General features: G+C 47.1%; 1 protein-coding gene across 2 annotated transcripts in view; it reads right to left on the bottom strand.

Moving 5' to 3' along the window:
• Window positions 1-24,967, bottom strand: part of REV3L (REV3 like, DNA directed polymerase zeta catalytic subunit) — a 954,247-nt gene that overhangs the window by 477,485 nt on the left and 451,795 nt on the right. For both annotated transcript variants that reach the window (XM_078649145.1, XM_078649144.1), the window contains exon 11: window positions 63-303. In XM_078649145.1, coding sequence (XP_078505271.1) covers window positions 63-303 — 241 coding nt within the window. The remainder of the gene's footprint in view (window positions 1-62; window positions 304-24,967) is intronic.

Raw genomic sequence — 24,967 nt, 5'->3', positions numbered from 1 at the left:
CATTACCAAGAAGTTTAACAACTTTCAGACTAGAAAAAACTCTAAAGCGGGTGGAAACCTACTGTCGCTTGGCATCGTCCTCTTCTACAGTGCTGTCCCATCTTTGCGACATCAACATACTCAGCTCCATGTCTTCCTTTGTCAACTGGGGGTCGTTTTCCTCATCATCACTGTTCTGCAAGGTACTGCAAGTCTCATTGAAGCGCTGCTGCTGCGACGATAGCCGGGAACCATTTCCTTGGTAGCCGTCATCTTCCAAGCCAGCCAAAAGATTTATTAAGGCTTGATCCTGACTGTTATTCACTGCACATAGAATACAAACATACTACATCTTAGCATATGCAGGATCTCTTATCAGTAGCCACAGATAAAATGGCAAAGCCTTCCTAAAAGCATGACATATATGCCAAGTATATGTCATGTCAATAAAGGCCAAGTGAGGAACCTAGACGTGCAGCGCTTTCAACAAAAGGCATTACAGAAAAAAAAGAATACAAGTAGGAATATGTGACCTTGATCATCTTAGGGACAAGCAGTCAGGCACATCAACCATACATTAAAAACAAAGCAAGAAAGTAAACTGTCAACTGGCATCTTTCCAGAAGAGGTTACAATTGAACACTATGAAACCAAGAGAGTTGATTGCAAGGCTTAGAAGATGCAGAGAGCTCTTCGAAGGAATATGTCTGCATCTTACAAAAGTGGATGCTCCCTCCCCAAAGGCTTGCAGCTCAGCTCCAGCTCAACACCTGCACGAGGACTCATGGTAACTCATCCTTTCCTTGATTGATGTCCTTGCAACATGTAGACTTTCATTGACTCTCTATCAGAAACCATATCAGCGCACTGTCAAGAGTAGCAACTCTTGCTGAGTTTGGCATGATCTTGATTTTTTGGGGGGACCTAAAGTTAATTAAATAATTGGCCCCAGCAAGTTACTCAACTCATCAAGCCTTCATGTAGCTGTGACGAAACCACCACACACTAAGAACAAGATGTGACACCACCCTATTACTTAAGAAGCCAAGTGCACAAAATGTGATCCTGACAAACTTTAGACATGTCAAAATACTCTACTGCAGTGAAGTCTCAGAATTTTGACCAGTCTCTCACACTGCAAAGAACAGCTTCAAAAAATGATGTGAATAGCATTCTTGTCCCTGCCATGGTACAAGAATCCTACTTATGAATGTCTTGAAAGATCTACTTACTGTCAATGGTGAACAATCATAGCTGCATTTAATGCTACCTGGCTTGTCCAAGAGCTAAATTGCAGTTGGTTAGTACATCCTCCTAAGCATCTAAAGCGGGAATTGATTACTGATGGCACCAGCTTATGTGGTTTGCTTCCTTTCTGTCCATCCATTCCTACCAGCTGGAACTGGTATCCCTCTTATCACCTACCACTGATATCACGTGCGGTATTATTAACCCTCATCATGTAGTACATGACGCAGATGGCCCACATGCTCAGCAGTCATGCAACTGTAAATCTCATACTTGATGGCGAAACTGAGGTGAACAAGAACGGCGCTATCTTGACAACGTCATCTACATTTAAGAGTGGATTAACTTTAACGGTTTTTGTCTGACTAAAACAAAATGCATGATAATGCTATTTAGTGCCTTAGTACCTTGGCCTCTCCAGTTCATGTGGATGTCAACTCTGGGTCTGCCCACTGTACAGAAGGCAGCCAACAACTTGGAGATGTTTGATGTCATCTTGTCCGTTGTGCTTCAAATAAATGTGTCCACCAAGGTGGCACTTTAGGATCGCCAGATCAAGCAGCAAATTTCCCATGCCTTTGCTATTCTCACTGGACAATGAATCTCACAATATTACGTGCCTCAAATATAGCAGTGGTTCTGACAGCCCAAAACCATACACCAACTACAGTTAGTACAGAACCAGGCAGCTTACTTTTCTATGCTACGACATATGACTGGTCTCTATCTGGAGCAGAAATTAATGAACTGAAAAGCAGCCTGACCGATAACCAATTGCTGAAATTAAACATTAATAACATTACCTTGTTGTAGTATATGGCCTAATTGCGATGGGTTTGTTCAAAAGTGGGTCTGGTGCTCACTGTGCTACAAACTCAAGCTGTACCCCACTGACAAAACCTATGTAGGTCAACACCGGAATGGGATTGCTTGTGTTTCCATCTAGATGGGGTTGGGTCTGGCCGGGTCTGGCCAGACCTGGCCTCTTCCTGTAGGAGCAGGCTCAATACTGACTTGGATATGGCAGGTCTCTCCGGTGTGGCATAGTGGGTGCAAAATGATGGACTGGAATAAGGTCCAAGCGATCGCTGAGCTTCATTCAATCATTTTTATCCATCACCATGTTAGTTGAAATAAACACAATTGCTCCAATAATCCAACCATATATGTTAAAAAAAGAAAATCATAAGTGCAAAATTCAGTAATATTGTTTTTTAGCTTAACTTTCCATCACAGTTGTTCCATTGCATGTATAAAACAATTATCACCTAGATGAATATACAACATGTAAAACATATTTAGAGAGCCAACACCTATATCTCAGAACAAAGATTTCTTACACTCCGCTTCTGTCGCTGCCATCCAATCGTGGGGTCCAGAAAAGATTAACAATTTAAAGGATCTGCTAATGCAAAATGTTCACTGGACGTTCTAAAATTATGCCTCTAGCAGCCGAAGAAAGGATCAAGAGTTTACTAATGTTGCCAGCAAGAAAGCACGAGTAAAGAATTGGCTGAAACACGATCCCCAGAAAATTAATCATTTTCCATTTTACCCTAAAGTAGGGCAATTGTGGTTTTGAAAAGTAATATGTATTAGTACAAGTACATATTCCTTAATGTTTTCCTTTGCTCTTTCAGTATAGGCCTGGGATAATACTTAATGTCCATCATCAAACCACATTATCGGCAGGGATGTCGCTCCCGAATCTCTTACATAAAAATAATATGTCAATGATGACAGATGTAACCACTCACAGATGAGACATGACAAAGAACACTAACATTTGTCTATTCTCCCAGAGGTTATGTTATTCGCATTTATATAATGCTAACCACCACCGCATGTCATTCCAGTGCATATATGCCAACAATGCTGCAATATCATTCGTCTTCTACATTTGACCCACAATGTAAATAAACCTTAGTTATTTGTATTTGTTGTTTTTCTATCCCTTTGTAGTATCTGCTGCAGAATTCTTTAGCATAGCTACAGAAAAATCTTTTTTCCAAAAATATTTTCATGAAAACCTGTTCTGCCCCAGTGCTCAATGTGTTTACAAAAAAAGAAATAGAAAGTGTTGGCCCCAAAAACGTTTGTAGGAGGCTGAGCGTGCAGCGGGTGTGGGCCGTAGGAGGAGGAAGAGTTGACATTTCCTTACCTGCCTCTCCCAAAAGCTGGCCTCATAGCTATACCTTCAGCCTGGCCAGAGCAGCCCTTCTTTTATTTCCATCATGGGTAGTGGAAGCAGAATTAGGTCTGCCATAACAAGAAATGGGAAGTTTTAACTATTGGTTGTTTCATTTCTGAGGACTGCTCAGCTGCCTCCTACTTGTTTTTTAATTCAAGTCACTTCAGATCATGTTCAGGACAGTGTGGGCGATCGCAGAGAGTCCTGATCCTCAGAAAAAGATGCCAGTTTTTCAGAATCATTAAATAGGTTTAGAAATGGATGTCATCTTACAATTTGGAAGGGGGGTATCATGGGCATCCTTTCTAAATTCGGAACCAATATACTTATTATTAATTGTTTTGGACAGTAATTTTGGTCACAAACCACTGAAAAGTTTCAGACTCCCAAGTTGGGTGTGGTAACAGACTTGCACAGTTATGTCCAACTTGGATGTTGGGTGGTGGGGTGGTAACATCACACTCCAAAACATGATCCTTTTGCCTTTGCTGATCATGGTGACGGCTTCAGGAGGAGTAGGCAGTGGTTCAGGGGACCACTGAGAATTCTCATTGATGGTTTTCACAATGGAAAACATTTATTTTTTAACACATTGACCGCCACGGTGCTGGTGATTTATTTAGTGGGCGGGGTTCGGACGGCCCCCGGCCGTCCTTCGCACAAGCCCACTGTGACGTCGGACGGCCGGGGCCGTCTGAAGCATGGAAGGGGTTAAATCAACTGTTTTGTTTACAAAATTCCGGTGATTTAAAAAAAATGGAAAAAAAAATATTTTTGAAAAACATTCACATGGATGGGTGTCTGCAGTCTTGCAAGCCACCATCCCTGTGAAGGTAAGCTAATTAGAGGGAAACACAATTGATGACCATCCTAAAGAATATTTATTCTGATTGCAGTGGAGTCACTGCCTTCTGATCTATCAATAAAGAAAAAGTTCCTGGACAAGGCAACTTCAATGCCAAAATGTTCAGACCCTGAAACAGCATCACGATCCAACAACCACTGTTTTCATTGATTTGGGAGGGAAAGAAAGTACCAGATGACTGAAACCAAGGCAACATTGTCACAATTTCCAAGAAGGGGGCATTATTCAACTTTAACAACTTGCGTTGGATCACCCTTCTGTCAATCCTGAGTAAAACCCTGGTGAAAATCATTATACAGTGCATTTCTGATGCCGTGTGCAAGCAGTTAAAAAAAGAATGGGCTGAGTTCTTCAAGGACAGAGCTTGTGTTGATCAGATTCTTACTTTACACAACATCATGGAGCAATGCTCTGTATGACAGAGACAACTATTGATCAACTTAATTGTTTTTGGAAAAGCGTTTGACAGTATCCACCATGGCGTATACTGAGCCCCTACGGCATACAACAGACAATAGTTCTCATTATCTAGAGCGTCTATTATAATTTTACATGCAAGGTGGGAAATAGTGAGTATAGCTTCCAAGTCAAGACTGGTGTTAGAGGGATGCAGATGTCAGTGTTGCTCTTTAAGGTAGTCATCGACTTGGAGATTCAATGCACAAAATAAGACCCAGTTAGAGTCACCAGATGGGCCTTATTCTCTACAATCGAGGACCTTGACTATGTTGATGATCTGGCTTTGCTCTCTTGCACATACACCAGCATATTCAAGAAAAGTCGCTTCGGCTCAACATCCATGCACAGCAAGTAAGCCTTAAGATCACCATGAAAAAATCTGAAGTTATGCCACTTAATTTCCTAACCATTCACCAATCAAGGTGTATGGAGAGGACCTAGCCATGGCTGAAGAGTTCACTTACCTAGACAGCATTATCAGACATGATGGAGGGGCAGACAGTGACATCAAGAATCAAGAATTTTTCAAATGCATGCTCAATTTTAAATGTTTTTCAGTGGCATGAAAATTAATGTAATTTGACACACTGCTCTTTGTGCACTATAATCACAGCAAGGTGTACATAGTATATTTGTTCTCTTTGATAAAAAATACTTATAAACATAGCGTACATATTTATGAGGTAGGTTTTGGGTTGTATTTACACAGTTGGTCTTCCTTCTTGGCTTGTAGGTGTAAAGAACAAGTTACTTACCTGTAACAATAGATCTGCAGCTAGTAATGCCGTACATTCATATCCTTTGCAAAGACCTGCCATCCACTGTTGAGCTCAGAACATAAGTTGTTTTCTTGGGTTTCAGCTTTGAGGTGACCTGTGATATCTTTTCCTGAAACCCAAAATGCACCAAGACACATGCTCCACCTCAGATTGTATCTTGTCCCTAGAGGTAAGTATAAAAGTTGAAATGCAAAGCATTATAAGGTCTTTGAAATGGAGTATGGAAAGATCAGAAAGAGTATGGCAAGTATCACATGAGTTATGGGAGCTTGTATCTGGGCAGGCGGATAGAGCATATGTGAGTCTACAGCATTACAAGACACACATTAATAGCTACAGATTAATAAAGTTTTCTGTTTGAATGTGTAGCTGTAAATCACATACTTTGAATAGACTGCAAATTAGTGGCTCTCATCAAAACAAGCATTTACAATGCAATAGGTCTCGCATTATTAAAGTTTGAGCTATTGGCATTGTAAATGACAATGCCTTTTCTTCATTTGCACCGTTGCGTAAACAAGCACTTTGCACTTATAGTCCATGCTTATGAGAAGCAAGGCTGTAAGTCTCTTTTACTGCCAGCTTTGCTCATTGTAAGCAAGGAATATACGTTCAAAGTGCGTGTTTATGCACCGATTGCAGGTTTTAAAAACAATGAATAAAATACATTGTCATTTACAATGCCAATTGCTCCAACTTTAATAATGCGAGACCTATTGCATTGTAAATGCTTGTTAAGGTGTATGTTGTCCGCCAAACTCAAAATAAGCCTCTTGGTCTGTACCTTATAGGTCGCTTCACCCCTCTCTCTCCCCGCTCCCAGGGTGGAGCATCAGCGAAGAGCTCTTGGATGACTTTTTTGACACACCCGAGTGGACCAGAGACAGCAATGTCAGGAAGCAAGAGCATTGAGGTGCAGGTAGAACATAGATAGATAGAATGAGGGCGATAGATAGAGTGAGGGCGATAGAGTGAGGGCGATAGAGTGAGGGCGATTGATAGAGTGAGGGCGATTGATAGAGTGAGGGCGAATGATAGAGTGAGGGCGATTGATAGAGTGAGGGCGATTGATAGAGTGAGGGCGATAGAGTGAGTGAGGGCGATAGAGTGAGTGAGGGCGATAGATAGAGTGAGGGCGATAGATAGAGTGAGGGCGATAGATAGAGTGAGGGCGATAGATAGAGTGAGGGCGATAGATAGAGTGAGGGCGATAGATAGAGTGAGGGCGATAGATAGAGTGAGGGCGATAGAGTGAGTGAGGGCAATAAAGTGAGGGCGATAGAGTGAGGGCGGTAGGAGTGTGTGTGTGGGGGGGGGTTGTGTAGGGGGGGTTGTGTGTGTGGGTTGTGTGTTTGGGGTTGTGTGTGTGGTTGTGTGTGTGGGGGGGTGTGTGTGTGGTTGTGTGTGGGGGTGTTGTGTGTGGGGTTGTATGTGTATGGTTGTGTGTGGGGTGTGTGGGGTTGTGTGTGTGGGGTGTGTGTGTGTGTGGGGGGGGGTTGTGTGTGTGTGTGTGTGGCGGTGTGTGTGTGTGGCGGTGTGTGTGTGGGGCGTTGGGTATGTTATCCATACAAACTGGAAGAGCTTCCCTCTTGGCACATGTCTTCCGTTTGTAGGATACCAACGTGTTTGTATAGCTACATAATTTTCTTATCACAGTTGACTGGTGGCGTCACAACAGTAATAAGGAAATTAGAGACCTCTTTTGTACTGAAAATCCAGCTTCTATGTATTATAAAGCTATATTAAGTCAGTGAGGAGTTCCTTTATATGGTCATGGAACTCTGAGGAGGCTTGCAATTTAATTTTCAACATCGGCAGAGGGTAATTTATTATAGTACATGGTGACACCATTACCCATCCCCAAAAAGCATAAATCCTAGGCCTTTTGCTCTTTTGTATGAAAGAGTACAGTTGCAGATATATACAAGCATTGAAAATGCAATAGGTCTCGCAATAGAAGAGTTTGACATTTTTCGTTTTGCATATGGATGAGTGGCGTTGCGTGGATGAGTGGCGTTGCGTGGATGAGTGGCGTTGCGTGGGTGAGTGGCGTTGCGTGGGTGAGCGGCGTTGCGTGGGTGAGCGGCGTTGCGTGGCTGAGCGGCGTTGCGTGGCTGAGCGGCGTTGCGTGGCTGAGCGGCGTTGCGTGGCTGAGCGGCGTTGCGTGGCTGAGCGGCGTTGCGTGGGTGAGTGGCGTTGCGTGGGTGAGTGGCGTTGCGTGGGTGAGTGGCGTTGCGTGGGTGAGTGGCGTTGCGTGTGTGTGTGGCGTTGCGTGTGTGGCGTTGCGTGTGTGTGTGGCGTTGCGTGGGTGAGTGGCGTTGCGTGGGTGAGTGGCGTTGCGTGGGTGAGTGGCGTTGCGTGGGTGAGTGGCGTTGCGTGGGTGAGTGGCGTTGCGTGGGTGAGTGGCGTTGCGTGGGTGAGTGGCGTTGCGTGGGTGAGTGGCGTTGCGTGGGTGAGTGGCGTTGCGTGTGTGAGTGGCGTTGCGTGTGTGAGTGGCGTTGCGTGTGTGAGTGGCGTTGCGTGTGTGAGTGGCGTTGCGTGTGTGAGTGGCGTTGCGTGTGTGTGTGTGGCGTTGCGTGTGTGTGTGGCGTTGCGTGTGTGTGTGGCGTTGCGTGTGTGTGTGGCGTTGCGTGTGTGTGTGGCGTTGCGTGGCTGAGTGGCGTTGCGTGGGTGAGTGGCGTTGCGTGGGTGAGTGGCGTTGCGTGGGTGAGTGGCGTTGCGTGGGTGAGTGGCGTTGCGTGGGTGAGTGGCGTTGCGTGGGTGAGTGGCGTTGCGTGGGTGAGTGGCGTTGCGTGGTTGAGTGGCGTTGCGTGTGTGAGTGGCGTTGCATGTGTGAGTGGCGTTGCATGTGTGAGTGGCGTTGCATGTGTGAGTGGCGTTGCATGTGTGAGTGGCGTTGCGTGTGTGTGTGTGGCGTTGCATGTGTGAGTGGCGTTGCGTGTGTGAGTGGCGTTGCGTGTGTGTGTGGCGTTGCGTGTGTGTGTGTGGCGTTGCGTGTGTGTGTGGCGTTGCGTGTGTGAGTGGCGTTGCGTGTGTGAGTGGCATTGCGTGTGTGAGTGGCGTTGCGTGGCTGAGTGGCGTTGCGTGGCTGAGTGGCGTTGCGTGGCTGAGTGGCGTTGCGTGGCTGAGTGGCGTTGCGTGGCTGAGTGGCGTTGCGTGGCTGAGTGGCGTTGCGTGGTTGAGTGGCGTTGCGTGGTTGAGTGGCGTTGCGTGGTTGAGTGGCGTTGCATGTGTGAGTGGCGTTGCATGTGTGAGTGGCGTTGCATGTGTGAGTGGCGTTGCATGTGTGAGTGGCGTTGCATGTGTGAGTGGCGTTGCATGTGTGTGTGGCGTTGCGTGTGTGTGTGGCGTTGCGTGTGTGTGTGGCGTTGCGTGTGTGTGTGGCGTTGCGTGTGTGAGTGGCGTTGCGTGTGTGAGTGGCGTTGCGTGTGTGAGTGGCGTTGCGTGTGTGAGTGGCGTTGCGTGTGTGAGTGGCGTTGCGTGGGTGAGTGGCGTTGCGTGGGTGAGTGGCGTTGCGTGGGTGAGTGGCGTTGCGTGGGTGAGTGGCGTTGCATGGGTGAGTGGCGTTGCGTGGGTGAGTGAATGGTTAGCTGTTGCTTATGCGACGTATAGCACTTAATACTAAAGTAGGCAGACCTTCTTAGCCTTTGTGAGAATAATAGCAAAATAAAAATAAAAACCAGATCAAGTCAAGGACGCAAACGGCACCATGCTATTGTTTATTTACTCAGATGATTTGCATAAAAATGTAACTTGTGAGCACGTTTCTCTAACTCTCCAATAATCCCATTACAACACTTTGTACAAATGAGATTGGGACTCATCCTTCCGAAGTCGAGAAAAATGTGCAACGCTGTGTTGAAGTTAATTTTTTTAATTAACAAAATGCAAATAATGTGGAGAGATTTCAAGTGATTCAGGAATGGGCGCCCTTGTAAAGAGAAAGTACGGCCGGCCTGGGCAGTGATAGGGGAGGAGGGAGGAGAAATGCGAGTCACGGCAGCAGCAGCCTTTGATGTGCCTGCCGGCCGGCCGTGAATAATTAGGGGGTGAGAAATGCGCTCGGAGGGCTGCCTTTGATGTGGTAATGCGAGGCAGGCAGGCAGGCGGCTGGTGGCATTGTGCACGCGCTTTTTAGGGCTTGCGCAAGCGCAATGACCTAAAAAGCACATGCACTTGAAGGAATCGCCAGTGGAATCGCCAGTGGATAAACACTGGATAAGCCCCTATAGAGCTTCGCCAGCTATGCGCTGAAGCGCATCAGCAGGCGAGCCCTAACCAGTGGTTTGTGAGAAGGAAGATCAACGACAATTTGGCCCACTTTTGTTATTTCCCATGCATGCATGTCCACACAGTAACATTTAGTCGATGTGTGGATAGTAGAGCAAGTACCACTTATGCAGACGTCCCTGATAGAGGGTTACTGCCTAGAAGGGCCATTGTGGGCCCTTTTCTACAAGTAGAATGTAAGCCTAGCTGTAGCATAACAAATCTGGATGCATTTTACAATCAACCTGGCTATGCCAAACCTTGAGATGGATTGGCTAGGTTTGGGCTGTAAAAAACACAATAAATAGTCGTTCAGTCTTTCTAACAGTCAACATGGTACACAAAAACTCTCCTAACAGTTAACATATGTTATGCCCTTTCTGCTATCAGATGAAGTTGTGTGAAAAAAGTGGCAAATCAAGAGGCTAACTGACATCAACTTCAGAGAAAACGTTTGTCAAGAAACAAAGATAGGTCCTAAGAACAATCTTGTCCTTGTCTACTTGAATAAACTGTTACTACACTGACAAAGTGTGTAGTTCATTTAACCTGCGAAAGGTAATCACAGCAACAAGTATAGCTACTATCCAGGATAAGAACTGCAGTTGACATGAGTGGAGTAACATATGTCTGATAAGGACAATGGTGATCTAGAAGAATGGTGCGTTTAAGTCCTCCAATCAAGGTTTTAATGACACTCTTAAAAACGAACTGGAGTGGTGTATTTTTATTTTAAATATACACCGAGACTGCTGCTAAAAGCACCTGATATAAGGAGATGTCTCTTACATTTTTCAGATGACATATGCTATCAGTGGGAGATGAGGAAAAGCACATTTAAATATTCCTGTATCACTTATCCACAGAGCACGGCCCAAGGGCAGCGAGTGAGTGCACCTGGATACAAGGTTTAGACATTGTGTGTTTTCGTGTGTGGTGCACAGGTTGAGTGTTTGTGTGCTCCAACCCCAGAAGAAGTGACTGAGTGGGCTGAGCTCCCATTCTTGAATTTGCTGATGGCTCTTGCTTAGGAGATCTGTTGAACCACTGTCCACCACGGGAGATGTTCCACCAGCAAGAAGATCTATGGCTAAATGCCAAATCATTTGTGCAAGCCGTGACATTTGTGGTAAGTGTGTCCCACTGTTTCTGTATGTAATACAGCTCCTTCATATTGTGCAAATGAGGATCACTTTGAGGAAAATGTGTACCAGAAAAAAATGAAGGGCAAGTTGAATAGCGGGCAGTTCTGACACACTGACGTGAAACAGAAATTGCTGCGGAGACCACTGACCTTGAATTTTGAGGTCTAGATTGAATGTTCTCCCTCGAGTAGAGGCATCTCTATTGATGGCCACTTGCCTCTGTGGGTCAAGAAACTACCTAACCAGTAATAAGTTCTTTGGGTTCCACCACTGTATTTATTGCTGAATACTGAGCTCCACCAATACTAGATCCTCCCAAATCCCAGTCACTCGTAGCCAATCTCTGGAAAGCCATCACTGAAGTTGGTGCATGTGTAACCTGCCTTTCAATACTAAATCAATACAAGAGGCCAACATTAGCGGCAGCTTCGAAAGCATACTCAGTCAGAAGATGCAAAGTCTGAGAAAGGGGAAGCATTATCATTCAGAACACAAACACTCTCTTTAGACTGAGATAGGACTTGTCTGACAACACTGAGTGTGGGTCCCAGGAACACTTGCATCTGTTGAGGATACGTGATTTTTTTCACATTGATGGTGAACTCTACATGATGGAGTGAAATTACTTACCAAGTATGAATGATACATTGTGCCAGACTGCTCCCCTCTTTACCAGCTAGTCATGCGTGGCCAGGAATGCATGAAATCGGAATGTGCTGGAGATCCAATGCCACAACAGCCAAATACTTGAGGAATACCCTTTCCGCTCTTGTGGCCCGGACAGCAGGACTTTGAATCAGTACTGAACTCCAACCACCACAAATATTTGGTACCAGCAACAAAACATTGGGATGTTGAAATATGTGTCTGAGATCAAGGGTTGCCACGTATTCCTCTTTCTTGAGAAGAGGGATGACATCTTGGAGAGTTATAATTTTGAAGTGACTGAATCTGATGTTATGATTGTGCGTTCCAAGGTCTGGGATGGTCAACACAGTCTTCACTTTCTTTGGAATAAAAAATTACAATAAGTACATTCCCATCCCTTTTTGATGTCCTATTAATATCTCCATGGACCACTTTTAAAGAGGCACCTGTACTTCCTCCAAAACGAGCTTGATATCATCTGGGGTCATGATGCTTGGTGTGGTCGTATCCTGGATAGGGTGCATGAAACTCAAGATAATATACTTGAGCAACGAAGGAAAGCACCCACTAGTCTGATGGTATACTCTGCCATTCCTATAGGTGGAACATCATTCACCCCCGATGAGTGTTAGACTGTCAATGGAGAACGACTAGTTTATTGTTTGGTAGCAGAAATGACTCCACTACGGGGACATGTGCCTTTACTGCACCATTTCCATCAAAGCTACCAAACCGGCATTGTCTCACTTTCTGAATGTCCTGAAAGGACTGCTGGTGTGGCTAATAATGGGATAGGGGTGGGAAAACAGCTTTGATTCCCGCATGTGCTTGTGATCATCGAAACCCAGTTTTGGGCTCTGGACCTGTCGTACACATATAGATTTTTTTGTGTCCGTATCCTTTATTTTTTAAGCATCTCATTGCCTTGACTGCCGAAGAGATGCTTGGCATCAAAGGGCAAGCCAATTAGGTACTGTTGTACCTCCGGGTAAAAGTAGGAGATCCTCAGCCAAGCATGGTGATAGAGATGGATACTGGTGTTGACACGGCCTTAGAGTCTGTATTCACTGCATCTAATGCACAACTACCTATTGCATTAGACACATCCTAGCCCTCATCAATATTTTCCATATCCCTTTTCCAGTAGGTGTCAGGAAGGTGTTTTAGCAACTCCTTCATTATGTCCACTGACCTTTGCTGTACTAGGTCAGTAAAATTGTGCGGTTAGCAACATGCTATTGATTGGTAGCTCCTAAACAACTTGTTTCACTGCCACATCAATCCTTTTACTCTCCTGGTATGGAGGAGGAATATCGCCTATGTCGCGCATAGGAGCTCTGATGTGCAAAGAATGCACTACCAAGGAGTCCGGTGGGACACAACCGTGAGACAAAGGGTTTTGTTGTGTTGGTTTAAATTTCTTGTACGCCCTGGAGTGATACCTGGGGCCTTCACAGGGTCTTCAAATTTATCCATGTAGAATGTTAGTATTGTTTCCAGCAATGGAAGAAACTGCATAGTGCATTCAGTTTTGGAAACAGTTTCAATTAAGAAATTATCCTCTTCCACATGAATTGGTAGCTTGTGGTCCACTTCTGCACTTGCGATGAAACAGTGAAATGCAGACATAACATATTGCAGCGAATCTTTTACAGGGTAGGATGCAAACGACATGTGAGAATCCATCCTGTAATCATGCAAAGCATGGTCCTTTTCATCAGTGGCTCAGGATGCCTAGCAAGGGGGTATTGAATCAGACAAGAGGTCCTGCTCAGAATCTGAATGAGTCATCTGGAAACGTGTGCTAGGGGTGGAGACAATAATGCGTCAGCTTTCTTTTTTTTTGGGAATAAGGTAAGCCATTAGTTTCTCAGATATAAATGAATCAGACGTCAGCTTCCTCTATTTATGTGAAACACACAGGGCGGAATATGAACAGTCGGGGTTGATATAGGTGACACTTTCTATTGTCAGGCTGTTCACCCTCTTCAAGGGATGAGGTGGAGAGATGGGCATCAAGAGTATGCTCTGCTCACAAGCCTTATTTGGTGCCAAAGGTAACTTAGCAACATATTGGACTCTACTCTCGAAAGCAATCAAAGTCAATAACACTTTTCAGTATCACATGGTCTCTACAATAATCTATAAATTAGTGGTGAAACTAATTCCAACATCTTTTGCAAGAACACTTCTTCAATCAAAGCTTGGTGCTCTCTAGGCCGTTTCTTGTTATGGACCAGAGGTCATACCCAGGGGCCAGATGAGGCAAAGGACAAATGACCATTAGACTACAGGGCTATATGAGCTCCATTTCTGAAACATGCAAAATGTAGAACCTACAAAACAACAATAAAGAACACTCGAGAAGGGGGCGCTAGAGGGCGCACACGCAGTATGGCCGCACTTGTGTGAGGCTCCTGCTGCCTGAGCCTTAGATCAGTCATTTATCCTACTTTGCCACCACCAAAATCAATAAAATTCGGTACGGGTGTTGCACGACCCTGCATGAACCATCGGACGAAGTTTGAGGGTCGTCGGACCTCGGAGGCGGGAGCTGGCAGTGGCGACGTGATCGCCCGTGAGCGCTGTCGGAGCTCGCCTGCCTGCGCGCCTGGGGTCGGCTGCTACGTGATACCGAGGCACCCACGAGGAGTGTAGGCCTGCCTGTGGCGGAACTGCGGGCGAATGAACGACGGGGGGCGCTATACCGCAAGGAGTGTACTTGAGGAGTCGGAGCAGTGAGCGGGTGCGCTGGACGACACTGGACGATCGCCTGACCTGGGGCTCCCTGTTCGTAATCCTCGGCTGACGAGACCTGCAGTGAGGTAGCGTGAGGTGGCGTTGTGCGACTGTGAGGCACTACGATCGAGCAGGCGAAGGGTGCGGGAGGGTGACGAAGCCCCCGCTGCTCTTCCCTGGGGAACCAGACTGCTGTGCTGATTGAGCATTCCGCGCCATATGCGGAGTTGTGGGATTACGCCTGGGGCATGAAGATACGCTCCCCGTGTGAGGGGATCTTGAGAGAGCTGCGAGCCCGGAGCCTGACAGGGGATCGGGGAGACGCCTGACTCTGCCCGCATCTCTTACACTGGATCCTTCCTTCTCGGTGTGCTGCTGTCGGGAGCCCAGCCTTGCCTGTGAGATCATTCCTGGCCCGCTTGAGGTGTACGCTGCATGTTGGGGTGATTGAGTTGCATTGGCCTAAGGCCTGGCCTAACGATTGTCGGACAGTGTTAGCGGATTGGGCCTACGCCTGGAGCCACCGGGTGCATGCCTTGAGCCGGATAAGACTCTGGTGATGGATGAGCGGGGTGGCCTGGCGCAACACTCCTGGCCTGTATCGGCGGAATACGTGATAACATACTAGCACAATCGAGAGGTTCTGTGATCCCAGATACTTGCAAGCAGACACGACCCTGTGCGGTGGCCTTGCTCTGCCGTAGCGGCTGTTGTTGACCTTGAAACGGTGGGGTAGGGATGACGTCTCCGACCACAGCGTACCCCTGCTGCCGATCGAGGATGGGGCGCCTGGACAATAAACAGCCCAAGTTATCTTTTGACGCTGCACCTGCGTCGAGGAAGGCAGTACGCCCGGTGCCTGAGACCGGCGGGGCGGACGGTCCGTCGACAGCGGGTGTTAGCGCTAGTACATGTGCTCCGGATATGCAGTTTATCCTACAAGAAATGAAGCAGGGATTTGCTACAGTGGTGGACAAGGTCGATCGGCTGTCCTCCAGGATGGATGCGATTGCGCAAAAGATGGATGTCCATGAGGAACGCATCGGCGAAGCGGAGAGACGTATCTCAACTGCCGAGGATACCACTGCTTCCCATGCCACTCGACTTACGAGGATGGACAATGTCCTTAGAGTGATTGCTGCGAAGAACGAGGAGTTGGAAGCGCGTAGCAGACGCAACAACATCCGCGTGGTTGGTGTACCGGAATCGACCTACACGGGACGCATGGAGGAATACGTAGAGAAGATACTTCAAACGGCGATTGGAGAGGATGCTTTTTCCAAACAGTTTATAGTTGAGCGAGCTCATCGATCCTTGGGCCCACAACCTAAGCCAGGTGCCCCGCCCCGGCCGATAATTGCAAGGCTGCTAAATTATCACGACAGAGACACTGCGCTGCTTGCGGCACGGAACAATCAAAAAATTACGTGTGAGGGTGTGGATTTCTCCATCTATCCGGACTTTACTCCCGTGGTGCAGGAGCAGCGAAGAAAGTTTCTGGATGTTAAAAAGAAATTACGTGTGATGCAGATTGATTATGCATTGTTATACCCAGCGAAGCTCAGAGTAACACACCAGGCGAAACAACATTTTTTCATGAACCCGCAACAGGTGGAGGATTTCATAAAAACACTGAAACGCAACCGCGGAGGGCAACGTAGAGATGAAGTTGGTGAGGACGAAGAAGGTCCACATGTACCAGAGGAGCAATGAGTCCATGGGCTGGCTGGGATGCTTCTCTCTGGGTTGCGGATGGACCGTACAGGAAACTCATGGGGGAATGCTGCACCGTACAGACAATGTGATGGACTGCAAATTGGACACTAGGTGGTAACGTATGCCAGGCACCATCCCCTCCCCTCTTCAAGCCCTTTCAAGGTGGCTCAGGTCGAAGGGAGAGGAGTAGGAGGTGGCAACGTGTGTACCTCAGATGACCCCTGTAGGGAATACCCCACATACAATGTTTTTTGTACTGCAGTTGTTGGTTTGTTTGCTGGCGGTGGAGGGAGGGGGGGGGGAGAAGATGCTGGCGAGTTGGGGATGCTTCAGTGGGTGGGGGGAGGACGGGGAAGCTACTTGAAGATGATGTTAATGTTCCTTGATAGCCGACATGTGACTAGGGAGATGGGTCCTGACCTGGACCAGAATGCTGATTGGCGGGAAGGGGTATGGCATAACATGTGTCGAAATTTTGGGACTGTGGGGCGGGGAGGGGAGAGGGGGGAGGTGCTGACGAAGTTGGGGTCAGTCAGCTTGGGTGGAGCCGTATGCAGACGATCGAGGCCTTAGCGCTAGTGGAATGGAGGCGGGGAAGGGAGACGCTGCGGATGGTAAGGGGAGGGGGAGGGAGGGGTGGAGGCTGTCTGACATAGTTGGGGGCTGTCAGTGGGGGGGGGCTGTTGGAGAGAGTGTGGGGATATTTGATTACAAGTGTGGATGGCGCATAGTTGGAAGTTGGGTTGCGGTGCGACTGAACACAGGAGGGCTGGACGAGCGGGGGCAGACGCTGTAGAGATATTTCATGAGGGTACTGATGGCTAATGTGGACGATAGGATAACGGTATTATCCTGGAATGTGAGAGGCCTAAATGACGCCAGAAAGGGGAGGAATGTAATTGCTTATTTGGACAGGCACAAAGTGCAGATAGCACTGTTACAGGAGACGCATATACACCCGCGTTCCGAGCCACAGTTTGCTATTAAGTGGGCTGTAATTAGAAGATTTTCATCATATTCCTCTTATCCCAGAGGGACAGCTGTTCTGATACGGAAATCCCTCACATTCCACGTGATGGGAGACATTTTATATCCGGGAGGGCGTTATGTAATCCTGTGGGGCAGATTGGGCACTGACACTGTGGTTATTGTGAATTGTTATGCACCTAATGTGGACACGCCGGACTTCTTCACGACACTTTGGGGGCATGTGCTGGGTACGGGTGCTACGCATATTATCTTGGGGGGGGGGGGATTTTAATGTTGCACTGGTGCCTGGTGCGGATAGATCTGATGGTTGTGGTCAGTATAATAGACAGGCGAGGGATGTACTGCTGGGCATAATAGAGGAAGCTGGCTTAGTTGATAGTTGGCGGTTTGCTCATCCCGAACACAGAGAAGGGACGCACTTTACAACACATGCGAACACTTGGGCTAGGCTGGACTACTGCTTTCTATCACGGGGACTTAGCACGGGACTGGGGAGGGTGACACATCTGCCCAGAACATATTCAGATCACTGCCCGGTGTTGGTGCAGATAGGCATGCCGGGACATGGTGCAACAAGGCCTCCATGGCGACTACTCCCCACAATGCTGCTAGACACAGTATTCAAGACGGAGCTGGGGGAAGAAATAGAGGCTTTTTTTCCTAGAAATAAGTGCTCGGTCGACAGTGTTGAAACAGTATGGGAAGCATTCAAGGTCACTATTCGTGGGTTTAGTATCTCTAAGGGATTCGGGGTACTGAGGGACATCCAAAGGACAATAGAGAAGCTAGACAGAGAATTGAAGGAGTTAGAAATCAGGATGGCACGGGGTGGAGGTCCAGAGGTGCATAGGACATTCAGGGATAAGCTCTCAGACTATGAAGAAGAGGCAGCAAGGGAGGCTCGGTTCAGGGGAAAATATTGGTTGGCGCAGAGGTACTGCGAGGGGGAGAGGCCGGGTAAGATCCTAGCAGCAATCACTAGGCAGCCACGGTTTAGTGCAAACATACTGGAGATTGTAACGCCGGAGGGTATCCGGTGTCAGGATACGAAACAGATCTAGGACGCGTTTCTGGCTCACTACCGACAGCTGTACACCTCCCAGCAGACGGAGGGAGTAGAATATGGGAGTTTTTTGGATGACATTGCGCTGTGCTGGTTAAGTGACGCTCACAGGTCTTTTCTGGGAGCGCCACTAGAGGTGGATGAGATAAGGGACGCAATTATGTCACTGAGCAACGGCAAGGCGGCGGGCCCGGATGGGCTCCCAGCCGAATTTTACAAATGCTACATAGATACTATGGCGCCGGTACTTAAGGAGGTGTTCGAGGAATCTTTGGAGGTAGGGGTGTTGCCGGGATCCATGCGAGAGGTGGCGATAACCTCTTGTTGAAGCCGGGTAAGGACCCGACGGACACTGACTCCTACAGGCCGCTATCTTTAATCAATTGTGATGCAAAGGTACTTGCTAAAGTTCTTGCGACGAGATTATCGCTAATTATGACTAAGATAGTACTGCCAGATCAGGCCGGGTTTGTCCCGGGGCGTGCTACCACGCATAATCTTCGTACGCTGTTCTCTCTGATTCCGACTATAGCCCCGGAGCTCCCGGTCGCTGCCATATTTCTTGACGCCACAAAGGCTTTTGATTCTGTTGAATGGGACTACCTCTTCGCTATATTGCATAGGATGGGCTTTCCTAAAATTTTTGTTGCATGGATCGAACTGCTTTATACCAGGCCAGTGGCTAGAGTGATTATCAACGGAGTATTGTCACCCCAAATGCCTATCACGAGAGGTACTAGGCAGGGATGCCCCCTCTCTCCATTACTGTTCGCTATAGCGATAGAACCGTTGGCATGTCGTATTCGCCAGTGGCATATGGATAGTGCTTTTAACTGTCTCCAGCGTCAAATAGGAGTGTCTTTATACGCAGATGACATTACACTGTATGTGAAAGACCCGCAACTAAACCTTAACCCTATCCTGCGTGAATTTATAGTATTTGGGAGACTATCGGGGGTGCACATAAATTGGAAAAAGTCGCAGCTCTTCCCTCTCACGAACGCGGTAAAGCTGTTCCAGTTGGATTACCCTCTTGAATGGTGCGACGCTGATCTTCGATATCTGGGTGTTGTAATATCTCTGGATAAGGAGGAGACACTCAGACTTAATTATGGAGTGGCTATCACTAAGTTGGCCGATAACGTCACACGCTGGATGTCGCTGCCGCTATAAATGGCGGGCAGAGCATCACTCATTAAAATGGTGATACTGCCACGATTTTTATATCTCTTTCAGAACATTCCTTACTATCCCGGCGCTTATTTTTTTCAAACGCTTGAGGTCGGAACTACTGCGCCTGTTTTGGGGGGGTAAGCAACCGCGAGTGCGATGGGCCATTTTGACACAGCCGTACGAGCAAGGTGGCTTTGATGTGCCAGATTTTGAGGTCTACTATTTAAGTGCACAGGCGCAATATGCGTATCACTGGATGAAACCTACCCCATTCATGCCGCAGATAGCGGCTGAGGACTGGATAGCGCGTCCTCTCCCGCTCAGCGGGATGATACAGGGAACGGTGAAGGTTCTGGACACGCCGCCTAACACGGTGACCTGCACGGTAGACGCTTGGGGCAGAGTGGCGCGACTCCTAAAAACCCAGTTGTTGTATTCCCCGGCGATGCCGCTGACATATCATCCCCTATTATCGCTGTTGCAGGAGACGGGGTTCCAATTGATGTGCAAACGGCTTAAGGTTGGCACATGGGGTGATCTATTCCTCGACGGACAGTTTCGTACTCGGGAACAGTTCTTTCGTGAGGTGGGGCCGACCCCCTTGGAGATATTTTATTATATCAGACTGAGACAGGGGATGCGGAATGTTTTAAAGGATTTTCCGGGCGAACCGGGGCTTGTAATGCCATTGCATGCCATGCGGATGTCGGATGGCCACCATCTTGTATCCCGCCTGTACAATAATATCAGACTACAGCGCGATGGGCGGGAGAGGCAGGCACGTACCTCGTGGAGTTCGGACATAGGCAGTGAAATCACTGAGGACCAGTGGAAATATTGCTGCGCCATTTCGGCCAATATATCTTCTAGCTCCAGGCTCAAAATTATTCATTATACATTTTTACAGCGCTTTTATTACACGCCAGTACGGAAGCTGCGGTTTCAGTTGGCAACTACTGATAGATGTGATAGATGCCATGCGGAGGGTGCGGGTTTTCTACACCTGGCATGGGAGTGTCCTGCGGTGCACGACTACTGGTCACAAGTGCATGCGGCGTTACAGGTTATGTCGGAGGGTGCGATCAACAGAGCCCGCTGGTTATGCTGCTGGGATATACCTTGGAAGTACCTAAGCCCATTCGGAGGTTTATAGACATAGCCCTGCTGCTAGCGAAGCGGAGGGTGGCATGTCGATGGGGCAGGGGGAGGGCCCCGAAGTTTAAGGAATGGCTGGGAGACATACTTTACTGCCAGGACCAACACAACATATATGCTGATCTGCTGCCTATACGCAGCAGGCCGAAAGACATCTGGGGCCCACTACAGGCTTATTTGCTGGCAACTACATCGCCGCAGGGAGAGCCTGCTTCTGATAGCCAGGAGGGTGGGGCGTAGATGGAATATGCATGTGTATAGAGCACGCAATGCCACTTTGGATAGGACCTTTCTACTGGGTTACATGCATGTGAACCACTACAATGTGTAGAGGCTGAAATAACCGATTCCTGGGAATTGAGATGCCTGGCCTGCAGTACTGGACAGGTGGCCCCCTGAGGTGTCTGTATTTGGACTTGTATACAGGATATGCTTGTGAGGTGCTATGAAGGCCTAACTATGTACTGTCTTTGCTCGTATCACCTGCTCATGCAGATATACCTACCAGCTTGTAAATCGATTGTTTTTGGCGCAACTGTAACCTAACTGACTGTACTGTTGATTAAAAAATGATAAATAAAGGTTTTTAAAAAAAAGAACACTCGAGAAGAATTAGATGCTATTGGAGTACAGTGAGAAGCAGATGAGTGAATGTCTGAAGATGGGGACGGAGACTTGACTGTCCCCCAGAGAGGTAGCCATAAGGTCCAGATTCAGGGTAATCCAACTTAAATTATTTTGTCGCTTTTACTATATTAGACAAACATGATGGCGCCTATTTGAGATGGTGTGGAATGCCAGGAGCATTTTTAGACTAACCGGAAACGCCCAAAGATTAAGATGGTCTGGAAAACAGTCAGTGAATGCAAGTCCACTATGATGGGGTCCCCTGCTGGCTTTTCACAGACATTAATGCTGCTAGGCATATGGAGAGAAGAATTGATTCTTCAATACGCTAAGATCTTTGGTAACATAGCTAAAGGGAACAAGGCCAGATTATGGGGAAGCCCGCTAAACCCCAGTGTTTGATAATTGATGCCAAGGAATGGATAGTTGTATAATCGTGGAAAGGGTGGTATATAAAAGTAGGGACTAGCCCCAGAAGAAGGGCACTGTTTAGAGAACATGGAAGGAGTTTTATGAGCTTGGATAATGGAGTTAGAAACACCCAATATTCATATTAGGTAATTTCTACAAGTTATGTAATAAACATGGTGTAAAGGGTGATTGAAAACTAGCAGATGACCTGCAGTAGACTCATATACAGTTTATCTTTGGTGAGACAGTGGAGGGTGGGGCAAGTAGAGGTCGGGCTTCCAACTACTACTAGAAAAATGTTTACAACTTGGGTTTGCCGATATGAAAAAAAAGCATTAAAAACATTTTCTACAAGGCTAAACAATACATATGTTTGTTTTCACATGCCATTTCATACATGTCATGAAAACAAAATCTATTTTGCATAAAACAATATATTTTTGATCAGTGGCGGTGCGTCCATTAGGGCACTGGGCGTTGACCCGCAAGTAATTTCTGGCCCCTAAAGAACGGTAATAATAGCCTATTATTACCTCCCGAGGCCCGGCCCGCGTCCGCCTCTCGAGGCACTGGAGGCAGTCATTTACAGTTTTAGCAGACAGGCAGGGAGTGGGGCGGGGCAGCCAGCAGGTTGACTCCGGCGTCATGCTGACTGACATGTCATTGTCAGACTCAACACTGCAGGCGGCCAGGGGGTGGTCGAGCGGAACGTACAACTCACAAATGGGCATGTTGGGTTTGGGTCGGAGAATTTTTCCGACCAGCCCAGTCATGCGCACTAGTGTTTGCTCTGGCTGGCAGCTGCGCATTAGGAAAACGAGGATTGATTAACGCCGCAGCACTCTGTCTCCTATAGGGCGGCAAGTATCCCTGCTAAGCCAATCCTGGCACTGTTGGAGCAGCGTCTGTATTGGATGAGAGGGGTTGCCACACTGCGCCAGCGGCCTCTCGCAGTCCGGAGCACACATGAGGTGGGGGGTCTCTAACAGCGGAGCGAACCTGCAACAGGGCCGCGGAGGTGCTCCTGTAGACCAGGGCCTTCATTCAAAACCTGCCTTCTTTTTACCAGCTGCCACTTGGGGACACGGCTCTTCGCAGAACTGGGCCCCTCTGTTTGTCTTGGGTCTGGCTCAGGTGAAGGTGGATTTTCACATACAGACATTTCAGCACCCAGTTTGCTGAAACAGATCAGCCTGAACCAAAATTTTTGCAACAAAACTGTATATATAACTTAACACGTATGTCTGGATCTTAAATGAATGCTAAAAAATATTTATTTTGATACCAAATACTAGTCGAGGGTGGGCCATTACGTTAGTATACGTGGTAGCATATTGAATTGGTTTAAGCACCTGCTGCTGGTATGTTTATTCCCTACACAGCCCTTCATCCTTTCGAGGATGATAATTAGTGTATCATTCAGTTGTATTACAATACAGTCACATACGTAAATACTTTTAAACTGCACACCTATGGTTGAAAAGGGTGTATAAGTTCGAGATTTTATAATACAGAAAAGTTTAAACTAACACTAGAGACACACACACTCACACCCACCCACACACACCCCCACACAAACCCACCCACCCACCCACCCAAAAAACAGCAAGAATGATTTTGAGTTGAACATTTCCCTACCTATTTATTGCTAGTGACCGCAAAATACTAGCTTCCCAATGTAAGTCAAGGAGTGTCTGTGTAAGCTTTTTATGGAGGATGCCTGATCTCTGCAGAGCTTTAAGTGGGATGAAAAAACTGGGACGGGGGGGGGTCTCTCGTAGGGGCAGCCGATGTAATTATGAGCGTGGCTTAAAACTGTTAAGTACTTAGCATAGTATGCTGCCCCACTTGTATTGTGCTTCTTCTGTCATTGCCTCAATATATAGAATATGAGTGACATTAAACCTACAACCAGCCAGGACTACAGGCTTTGTCAATGGTTGTATGTTGCATAAGACAAATAAGAACAAACTGCAGCATTTTCATTATTATATACAATGAAAAAAAGGTGGTTTAGAGAGGAGTTACAGGTGGGAAACACTTAGAGGGACTGTTTCCGTAGGTTGTATGTGCTTGGCTTGGGGGTAATTTTGCAAGCAGACCAGTTTGAGGATTGGGCACATTTTTGATTTGATTCTAATATTTTCTTCACACTTGTGCTTCAAAAGAACAAGTTACTTACCTTCGGTAACGCTTTTTCTTGTAGATACAATATCTGCCTGTGGATTCCTCACCTTGTGAATATCCCCTTGCGTCAGCAACATTCGGAAATTCTTTTTGTAGCCTCGCGCCGACGTGGACTCGGACGTCATAGAGACACGACATCGCTCGCAACTCCGCTGACGTCACCGATGCCTACAATAGGCCCACGCCGGCGTGATGACATCAGTTCCGCCCTTTTTTCCGTGCCATCGAGGCACACGGACGGACCAATGACAGTAAAAAGGTATACAGTATACATAGTACACAATAGTAAGGGCAAAACACACAGTGTAAAGCAAATGCAGGAAAGCAATAGAAACATTTCCCTGACAACAAAATATATATACATTACATTACAGTAACTCTGGTATAGAAGAGTGGACAACGGGGAGGCGGGTGGGTCAGTGAGGAATCCACAGGCAGATATTGTATCTACCAGAAAAAGCGTTACCGAAGGTAAGTAACTTGTTCTTCTGATAGATACATCTGCCGTGTGGATTCCTCACCTTGTGAATAGAGTCCCACAGCAGTCCCCACTCCCGGAGGAGGGGGTCCACTCTTCTAAACCAGAAAATCCTGGAGGACAGAACGCGCGAAGTGGCCGTCCCTTCTCACCTCGGAATCCAAGCAGTAATGCTTCGCGAAAGTGTGGAGGGAAGACCAAGTTGCGGCCCTGCAAATATCCTCTACAGGAACACCTCTTGCCAATGCTGAGGTAGAAGATTTAGCTCTTGTAGAATGAGCCCTTATACCCTCTGGTGGTTCCTTACCGGCCAAAGAGTAGCAGATCTTAATGCAGAGGACGATCCATCTCGACAAGGTTCTTTTATGGACCGCTCTTCCTTTCTTGCAGCCAGCAAACCCAATAAAGAGCTGGTCATCCAAACGAAAGTCTCTGGAATCTGTCCAAGACGGGGTCCAGACGGTGTAGTCTCTCTTCCTCCTTAGAAGGGTGAGGGGGAGGATAGAAGGTAGGTAGGGTAATGGACTGTCCTAAATGGAAAGGAGTTACCACCTTTGGCAGAAAAGCAGCCCTGGTCCTAAGAACCATTCGATCAGCATGAATGGTCAAGAAAGGGGGCTTGAAACTAAGAGCTTGAAGCTCACTTACCCTCCTTGCCGAGGTTATTGCAACGAGGAAGACTGTTTTAAGAGTAAGAAGTCTCATGGGACATTTGTGAAGAGGCTCAAAGGGAGCACCCATCAAAAAAGTCAATACAAGATTTAAGTCCCACTGAGGCACAATGAAAGGAGAAAGAGGGAACTTATTTGTGAGGCCCTTCAAAAATCTTAAAACCACAGGAGACT

The sequence above is a fragment of the Lissotriton helveticus genome, chromosome 6, assembly GCF_964261635.1.
Source record: "Lissotriton helveticus chromosome 6, aLisHel1.1, whole genome shotgun sequence".
In the NCBI taxonomy this organism is placed as follows: domain Eukaryota; kingdom Metazoa; phylum Chordata; class Amphibia; order Caudata; family Salamandridae; genus Lissotriton; species Lissotriton helveticus.
Note: the sequence above shows the minus strand (reverse complement) of the source record. Positions and strands in the feature narration are given on the sequence as shown.